The 9,829-nt window shown below is 46.7% G+C and overlaps 1 protein-coding gene across 2 annotated transcripts in view; it reads left to right on the top strand.

Moving 5' to 3' along the window:
• The first annotated feature begins 2,167 nt into the window (after positions 1–2,167).
• LOC114453947 (polyhomeotic homolog 3) overlaps positions 2,168–9,829 on the top strand; it is an 8,982-nt gene continuing 1,320 nt past the window's right edge. Inside the window, exons 1-10 of one of the 2 annotated variants that reach the window (XM_028433984.1) lie at positions 2,168–2,299; positions 3,247–4,719; positions 5,012–5,161; positions 5,282–5,371; positions 5,783–5,984; positions 6,562–7,641; positions 8,281–8,549; positions 8,643–8,811; positions 9,184–9,292; positions 9,366–9,480. In XM_028433984.1, coding sequence (XP_028289785.1) covers positions 3,256–4,719; positions 5,012–5,161; positions 5,282–5,371; positions 5,783–5,984; positions 6,562–7,641; positions 8,281–8,549; positions 8,643–8,811; positions 9,184–9,292; positions 9,366–9,480 — 3,648 coding nt within the window. In that variant the 5' untranslated portion in view covers positions 2,168–2,299; positions 3,247–3,255. Of the gene's footprint in view, positions 2,300–3,246; positions 4,720–5,011; positions 5,162–5,281; positions 5,372–5,782; positions 5,985–6,561; positions 7,642–8,280; positions 8,550–8,642; positions 8,812–9,180; positions 9,293–9,365; positions 9,481–9,829 lie in introns of both variants that reach the window. The other variant, XM_028433985.1, reaches the window with a different exon arrangement.

Here is a 9,829-nt window from a genome sequence, read left to right as displayed (position 1 = left end):
CCTCCCCTCGTTGGCTATGATTCCCTCCAACCTGTCCAGGGTGAGGGAACGCGGTCACACATTGATCCTGGAGGCTCCACTGTGGTTGGCCATGCATTGGCTGGCAGAGGTTTCAACTTATCCTGAGTTACCATGACTACCTGTCAACATTGAGCTGTTCTGCAAAGCTGCATTTAAGACAATTTTATGAAATAATTAAATATTGGTATCATTGCAGTCCAAACAAATCAGACGTTGCACACCTTTGAACCAAGCAACAGCCATGTTGAAAGTCTCAGGTCAATCTGAGTTTGATTCGCAGATATTTGAGGAACACACACAGAGACAGACAGAGATTCTTTGCTTTTATAGATAGATATTATTAACAAATAGCTTATGAATTTATGTGTCTTTGTTTTTGCAGACTAAAGAAATATAGATTATGTTTTTCACCATCCTCAGTCTAACAAGCTCGAGAACAAGCAAATGCTCCTCGTGTTTTCTCTAAGTATAGATGTTCTGTTAGTTTTCTCATTTAATAGGACTATCTGTTTTTCTATAAATAATAATGTCTTGTTTTTGTTTCTTAATTCTAGAAATCTATTTATTGGTGCAAATGGCAATTTCTCTCACTTTGATATTAAACCACTCACATTTACTCAAAAGTGTCATTTCTAATTTATTAATTTCTTTTAGCAAATTTTTGGTTTCACTACAGAATTCCTTATTTTCAAGAAGGCTAGGAATGTATTTCCATGAAGGATTAGACATAGATTAAAAACACTGATTGTTGGTATTTTTTTATTTTCCAAATGTCAATTAGGTTTCCCATAGTGAGCGGGCTAGCATCATGGCGCTGAGGCGTGGTTTTGTTAGCTGACCTGACCCTGAACACACCATGCAGTTTAAAACATAGGAAACATGGCTTCTAGTGGTGGAATCAAGAGCGACAAGCATTAAATTCAAAAGTCTGATCCTGTTTCAAATATAGGGCTTAGCAAATCTCGCAAAAGATAAAATACTGTAAATTCTGATTGGGTGTGATGATCAACAAAGACGTTTTAAAATAAATGAATGGGCTTTAATCTTTTTCGTTTTGAAATGCAAGTGATAAAAACTCAGACTGTTAAATGTAAAAGAGGCAGGATTAATAAACTCTGACGATGTTAATCCAAGGGTTCTCGTATTAAATCAACAGTAACTTCTTCTCTCAGGTGTTTGAAGGTCATGCATTTACAGACCGTCTAATCTCTGATTCTTCATTGAGTTACTTTGCAGAAGGATTAGTAAAGATGATTGTTTTCACATCAGAGTACAGTGATTTGTTAAACTATTAAACGTAGGAATCCTCCTGGTGTTGAAGCTCACTGTGAAGTGTTTCTGAGTTCTCCAACATTATCTCTACAAAGCATTGTGTTTCTGATAAAAAAAAATAACAGTGTAACGCTTCCAGTCAATCAAGGATCAACTCATCCAGGATATCAGGATTAGCCAGGCTTCATCCCTGATCTAGGTTTGGTGAAATCCTCACCTGTCCCTGTCTTCTGGACCACTTCAAAGGCACCAATCTCAATTACCCTGAATGTTGCCATGGAGATCATACACAAGCTGGAAAGACATGGGGAAGACATCCGGTCCTTCTTTCACAATAAAACAAAGCCTTGTTAATAAAAGCAAACCAAGAAATTAGAAAATCAGTTTTTTTTAATAATCTGAAATCAAAAAGAGGCTCAGCTGTGAGCTGAGAATAAATACAGAGAACTCATTAAACATGTTTACTACATGGTTCTGCACATAAGTCAGTACATGGTTTGGGCCATGGTTTAGTGTTCTGGTAGGTCATAGGTTCTGCTGCTCCAGGATGTTTATTTGAATCAGATTGTTTGGTACATGGTTCAGTGTATATGTGATGGTTCAGATGGCTCCTGGTCCTCCGGAGCTCTAAGTGGAGCTCTCTCTCTCTCTCTCTCTCTCGGAGCTCCTCCCCGGGCTATCCTGGAACTCTCTGCCGCCTCTCGGTTACTCTGGGCCGGCCTGCTTCCCGGCGCGGCCCCGCTGGTCCTCCGGAGCGGCCGTTTTTTTTTTTTTTGTTTTTTTTCTGTTAGGGAGACACGCGCGCACGCGCAGCTCGTGCACAGGTCGGTCGGGCCTGCGCACTAACTTTGCGCCGCGGCCTGTGCGTGCGCTGACAGCTCCAGGAGGAGGAAGTGCCGCGCACACGGCCATCGGAGCCCGGCGGACCCGGAGCGACGGCCCGAGCCCGGACACATGCTCCCCGGGCCCGGGTGGACAACGGGCCGTACCGCGTGGATATCCGCAGGTAGGATCCGTGCGCTTTGCAGGGCCGCGGTCCTCACGGAGGAACACGGGCCGTGCTCCGCATCTGGACCGGCACCTGTCCGCCTGGGGATGCTGCGATGGGCCTCATCTGGACCCGGGGAACCGAACCGACCTAGACCGGGTCTCTGAGAACGGTCTGTTGGATCAGAACTAACGGGGTCTCTGAGCCCCAGTCCATCCTGGTCCCAGATTCCGGATTGGTTAAGATCATCTTTATTTAACTGACCCACAGAACCGAGCCAGTGTGTAGTCAGTTTATATTTATATTTATAGTCCGATTCAGTTTAGACTTCAAAACTTTTGCTTCAAATAAAATAAGGTGAAAACATACAAGATCTACAGGTTTTCATGTATTTTTATCAATCATATAATATTTAAAATATTCATTGTTTCTTAAACACAATGGCTCAAAACATTTTTGATTAAAATATATATAAATAATAATACATTTATATTTAGAAAGCGCTTTTCCAGGTGCTCAAAAACACTTAAAGGTGAGACATAAAATAAGAAACACGAATAAAAGAAACATAATAATTGACATAAATAGTAGAACAACGTAAAAAGCATGAAAAAAAAAGTTGTGATCAGAAATTAAAATATACGTTAAAAAGGTACATTTTGTTCATGGATTACCTTTATAACACTGTAACGACACAAGTCACACCGTCACTGAGCAGGAAAAACTTCCAAAGACTGATGGTGGTTTCTCAAGGGCCAGTTTAGTTCCTCGGTTCTATCTCAGAATAGTTCCATCAAAGTGTGACAGCGGGAGAAAGGTTTATGGCCCTGGTTTGAGGAAACCAAACATTCTATTTATGTCTGTAACAAAAATATATGAAAGGAATCAACTAATTTTTGACTTGTTGTATTTGCCACTATAAATAAAGTGAAATTATGACCATAGTGTGTGTGTGTGTGTTTTAGGAGTTAAACATGGACCAAGAGTCACTTTGTCCCAGCCAATCGGAGGAAAGAGAAACTGCCAACAAGCCCTGCCCACAAACACCCCTCATCTCGGCAACGCCCCCTCGCCTCACCCCCCACCCCTCACTCCTGGACCCTCACACACTGACCCCAAGCACCTCCACCTCTCCCCCTCCCCTCACCCCCGCCCCTAAACTCACCTCCACCACTGGCCCCTCTCCTCCCAAACACACCTCCACCACTGGCCCCACTCCTCCTAAACTCACCTCCATCATTGGCCCCACCTCTTATAAACTCACCTCCTCCACTGGCCCCACTACCCCTAAACTCACCTCCATCACTGGCCCCACCTCTTCAAAACTCATCTCCACCACTGGCCCCACCACCCCTAAACTCGCCTCCATCACTGGCCCCACCTCTTCAAAACTCATCTCCATCACTGGCCCCACCTCTTCTAAACTCACCTTCAATACTGGCCCCACCACCCCTAAACTTCTCTCCACCTCTGGCCCCACTCCCAAACTCACCTCCACGACTGGCCCCACCACCCCTAACCTCACAGCCAACACTGGCCCCACCACCCCTAAACTCACCTCCACCTGTGGCCCCACTCCTCCCAAACTCACCTCCACGACTGGCCCCACCACTACCCCTAAACCCACCACCATCACTGGCCCCACCATCTCTAAACTGACCTCCACCTCTGGGCCTGCCACCTCTAAACTCATCTCCACCACTGGCTCCACCACCCCTAAACTCACTGGCTCCACCACTGGCCCCACCACCCCCAAACTCACCTCCACCACTGGCCCCACCTCTCCTAAACTAACTTGCACAGCTGGTCCCACCACCTGTAAACTCACATCCACCCTCGGCCCCACCTCTCCAAAACTCTCCTCCACCACTGGCCCCACCTTTTCTAAATTGACCTCTACCACTGGCCCCACTCCTCCAAAACTGTCCTCCACCACTGGCCCCACCTCTTCTAAACTCTCCTCCATCACTGGCCCCACCACCCCTAAACTGACCTCCACCACTGGCCCCACCTCTTCTAAACTCTCCTCCATCACTGGCCCCACCACCCCTAAACTGACCTCCACCACTGGCCCCACCTCTCCTAAACTCACCTCCACCCCTGGCCCCACTACCTCTAAACTGACCTCCAACACTGGCCCCACCTCTCCTAAACTCACCTCCACCCCTGGCCCCACTACCCCTAAACTGACCTCCACCACTGGCCCCACCCCTCCTAAACTCACCTGCACTGCTGGCCCCGCTATCCGCACCTATGGCCGCCCCATCTTGCCCTCCCCATCAGGCCCCGCCCCTTCTTCCTCCCCACCACCACCCGCAACGCCCACCAACATCTCCAAGACATCCAGCCTGACCAATGGGAGCACTCGCCTTGCATCCACTGCAACTGCCACATCCATCACACCCTTTCACACACCAGCCAGTCCACCAGGAAGACAGGTAAATGTGTGTGTGTGTGTGTGTGTGTGTGTGTGTGTGTGTGTGTGTGTGTGTGGTGACAGGTAGTAGTGTTAGTGGTATCATAGGATAAATAATTCTGGTTTGAAGTCTTTTTGTTGTTATTATTTTAGTATATTAATTATATTTGTTGTTTTTTGGCAATAATGTGAATTTCATCAATTGAGTTTTGTTGTAACCTCAGAGTTAATACATCTCCACTAACTCACATTTGCAGTAGATTGTGTTTTCAGGTGTAGTTTCAGCTGTGCTTTGGCCTCTCCCACTCCCACAGGTACCTCAGGCTCCGCCCACGAGTTCACCTGGTGCCGGTCGAGCCAGTCAGAGCCCGTCTCTAGGCAGGCGGGTCTCCCAGCAAGCTTTGCTCCTGGGGAAGAGTCTCAAAGGCTCGGGGCAAGATCAGGTGCTGCTGCGCGCTCAGATGGTAAACACACACACACACACACACACACACACACACACACACACGATTGTGGACATTAAGAGTGACATTATTCAGTGTTTTCTGTATGGTTTAGTGAGCTCCGCCTCTTTCTCTCTACAGCTTATTCTCACATCGGCTATGAGGCCCGCCCAGGCATCCACTTCCTCCACAGGCTCCTCCCCTTCCTCCTCAAGCCCCGCCTCTGCTCAAGTGAGTCACTGTTCTAATCTGAAAGTTTCTAATTCCACTCATAATCTCGTTCTAAATCTCACGGTACATGATCACATTGTGCCACGGCGCGACACACACTGAACCCTCACTGACATGTTTGGGACCATATCACACATTTCCTGGTATTTTTTCTGAAAAAGTGGTGGCTGATTGTCTAATAAGCGTGGCAAACGTATATGTCAAGCTTCTTGTGACACAATCTGTGTGATATTGTAAGTCATCTGAAGGATATAAAATGTTAAATTATTAAACAGCAGTTGACTTCATTAACCCTAATCTTGCAAATTTGGTACGATTTCAGGAACTTTAAAAATCACTAAAATAGGGCTAAATATTTTTATTGTAATTATTATTATTATAATTATTATCTGCTCCTTATCTTCTCCACAGCTCCACAGCCTCACATTGAGGGCTCCGCCCCCCGGGGCCGTCGCCATCCCACCGTCTCTCCGCCTTAAGCCCTCAACTCCGCCCCCTCTCTCTCGACCTCTTGCTCCACTTTTCCCACCTCTCAGACCTCGACCATCTCCTGGCACCATGGCAACAGAAGGCCTAGCAACGCCGTGCCGCCACCTGTCTGTCCCGCCTCCAAGTGAGTCTGTTCACGTAATACACCCAACATGACTCCAAAAACACAGAATACAAATATAGAGAATGACTCAAAAAACCCACAAAATGACAACAAAAAATAAATCCAAAAACAATTACACATAAGGAGATAGAAATATATACAAGATTATAGCAAAAATACAAAAAAGAACTCCAAAAACACAATATGACAAAAAAAGCACAAAATCATGCACAAATTGCACCAGATGACAACAAAATATACCAAATGACAGAAAGATATACAAAACAACAATAACAAATGTTCAAAAACACACAAACAAGATGGAAGAGAAGAACAATAAACACAAACTCTGTTGTTTCCTGTGTTAATGCTCTGATTGGTCGTAATGGAAATTAGCTTATGGCTAAAATCATTTGTTTGTATGTTCATTGATATGTACTGTTCCTACTCAAAAAAAAATTCTAAATGCTGACATGAATGTTGATCACGTGACCCTCAGATCATTGACGATCATGTTTGTGGCCCCGCCCACTGTCAGTCTCTGGTCTTTAGTTCGATTCCCGTGCTTTATAATTCTAACGCTGCGTTCCTCCCTCAGCTCTCTACTCTCCGGTTCGAGCCATCCCTCTGAGGTCTCGACATCCCTTCCCTAATGGGCACCGAGCGCCACCACCTCCACAGGCTGTAGCTCCTCCCATCACCCGAGCACCGGCTGGACCCAAGAGCTGCTCATTATCCCAGAGCCAATCACAGCCCGCCACTTCGCCCTTCGATCACTCGTCGTCAGCAGCACGGCAACTCCAAATCATCGCCCTATCTTCAGGCCGCCACGCAATGCCGGGAACTTGCGTTCACGCCTCAGTGGGGCCACCGGGGCTTCCTGGCCAATCAAAGCGAACTGTATGTGGAGGGGAGGGACTTTCTCTTCCTCTCAACCCCTCCCTGCCAAAAACTGTCTCATCCCTGGCAAACCCTGAGGCACCGCCCTGCCAAACCGCCGCTCTGAGCCAGAGAGCAGCGCCGGTCGGCGAGGAGCTCAGGGGACAAACCATCCAAACCGAAGGTCAAGACCTGACAATGGATAAACACGAGCAAAAGGAGACAACAGATGGGGAGACGGCCAGGACGACGACCCCCGGGATTGATGACAGTAAAGAGGAACCGATGGAGACAACTGGTGAGGTCCAAGGAGAGATGATGGAGGAGGTCCAGGAAGAAGAAGCAGAAGACGAGGCCCCCATGGACCAATCAGAGAACTCAACTGGTCAAGTTCTTCCTCAGAACGAGAACACAAGTCCAGATACCAAAGTGAAAGACTCCAGCAAGGAACTAAAACCAAACACAGGTCTAAGTTCCACTTTGTCCTCGGATCAAACTGAAGGCGCAGCTCAAGAAGGACCAACCCCTGTTCAGCAAGAACCAAACCTTGGTCCAGAAAGATTTGCTTCTATGTCAGGAGGACCACTTCCAGTCCCCATTAGACCACCTCCTGTTATGGTAGGACCTTCCCTGATTAGACCAACCCCTGTGCCAATAGGAACAGTCTATGTCCCGGCGGAACCCGTACCAGTCCCTGAGGCCAAGAACCAGAGGCTGATGGATCCCCACAGAGACCTGCAGCCTATTGCCCAGGAGGACCTAAGTGAGAACATGTCAACCCAGTCGGACAACCAATCAGGTATATGCCCACCAGCTGTAGCTTACAAACTACCTGTGGAACTGGTGTAAACATCTAATGAAGCTAAGTTGTAATCCAAAGCTAGTCTGGTCCAAAGACATCTTCATGGGCTGGTCTAAATATCTGGATATATCAAGTACTGAAAATTCTTGTACCAATAAAACATAAAACAGAACACGGAAAGGTTGGTCTAAAGTGGTCCAGGAAGAGATTAGAAAAATTAAATCTTTTTCTTAAAATAAAGTCCAAATATTTGTAGGAATTCATTGTAAGAACTGTTCTAAAGATGAGCTTGAACTGGGCCAAAACAGATTTAAGTAAAAGAGATAGACATGGTCTGCACACACAGAAGATCCTAAGCTTCTAAAATACTTTTATTGGACTTTGTTAAAGACGAGTAACCTGCAAAGACTAGCTCAAACCAGGGAAAAGGAGCCCGTACCAAAAACTTATATAACACGTATAATAAAAACAACCAGATCTGAGATCAGAATTCTGGTCTGGCCCAAATAAAAACCGCTCTAATGACATCACAGTAAGTTCAAGTAGAAACATTTGACCAACAACAAGCAAATTGTGACTATCTTTGAAAAGAAGAAACCGTCAAAGTATTTTCAAACCAACCTCTCTCTCTTTCAGCTCTGTCCAGTCTCTCGTCGCCCCCCTCCTCTCCTTTTATCCCCCCCTCCACAGAACCCTCCCCCCATCTCCACCCAACTGACCTCAGCCTATCAAAGGGACCCGACAACAGGGCCGCCCAGCCCTTGGACCAATCAGAGGATGAATTCGGTAGCACCGACCAATCGCCGTGCACCCCCTGGGAGCCGAGGGCGTGGCCTGAAGGTCGGCAGGTTCTGACTCACCTGGTGGAAGGGTTCGTCATCCAGGAAGGACTCACACCATTTCCTGTAAGTTCACTGGTAGTAAAACCAGTCTGAATCTGGTCTAACGGATTCAGCCACCTGTCTGGGCTTCAGGTCATGTGGTATCGTTCCCCACAGGTGAATCGCTCATCTCTGCTGGTTCCTGATCAGGTGACCAAGCCACAGGAGGTCAACGGGACCAACGAGAGGGCGGCTCCACCGCCACCGGTTTCCAGGAAACGCACATATACTGACGAGGAGGAAGTAGAAGAGGAAGTGGCAGGAAACCCGGGCGATTTAGCAACCAGTAAGAAACCAGTATCCACCAGTTTCCTTCTAATAGAAAAAATACCAACCTGAACAAAACCATCATCAAAATGGTCTAAATCAAGTCTAAAAATCTGTTGGGAAATTATTCATAAACCAGTTTGAAACCATATTTAATTTGATGAAAACAGAGTCTGAAATGAGTCTAAATCCAGTCAAAAATGGTCTCAAATTGGTTTTAAACTGTTCATAACCCAGTTGTGAACTAGTACAGAACCAGTCTCAAACCAATTAGAAACTGGTTCAACAAACTGGTCCAAAAGCTGGGTTAAAAACCTGATTAAAATTGCTTCATGACCAGTATAAAACTGGTCTGAATCCAGTTCAAAGTTGGTGTGTTTCCCGTCAGAAGCAGCGCCATTGGACCGACCCGCTCTTCACTGTCAGTTCTGTGGAAAGAGAGGCTATGCCCACAACTTCATGAGGTCCAAACGCTTCTGCTCCACCTCCTGTGCCCGCGGGTGAGCTTGTAGCTGATTGGCTGGTGAGGGATTGGTTGTAGTGTATGTGATTTAATGCTGGCATGGGTTACAGGTTCAACGTCCGCCTGACGAAGCGCCTTCGAGCTCTGAGCGCAGGAAGCCGACCCGAGCGGCCGCCGCTGAGCCGAGCCACGTCCGTCCCCGGAAAACCTCTGTTACTACGGCTGGTAAGCTCCGCCTCCACACGTCTGATTGGACGGAACTCAAGGCTAAAATTTGGTTAGTGTCAGACACTGAACTGTTCCAAAGGAATAGAACCTTAAACAATAACTATAGGATTATTGTTTTAGAGACTCAGGTTTACACGTTCATCATTTCCTTAATTCCGTTTCAGAGTTTAAACACTTCTGTTTGTTTTCCAATTACCATGGAAATGTGAGACATGGTCACATCTCCACATGTACATACGGACAGGATGTATTTTGGCGTTCCTCCAAGTCTCTCCCCCCGTCATTCTCCACACACGCAACTTCCTCCTCCTCCCGGACATGCCGAGTGTCAGCACTTGCCCTGTTT

This window comes from Gouania willdenowi, chromosome 20 (genome assembly GCF_900634775.1).
Source record: "Gouania willdenowi chromosome 20, fGouWil2.1, whole genome shotgun sequence".
Taxonomy (NCBI): Eukaryota; Metazoa; Chordata; class Actinopteri; order Blenniiformes; family Gobiesocidae; genus Gouania; species Gouania willdenowi.
The sequence above is the reverse complement of the archived record's forward strand: the minus strand, read 5'-3'. Positions and strand labels throughout refer to the sequence as shown.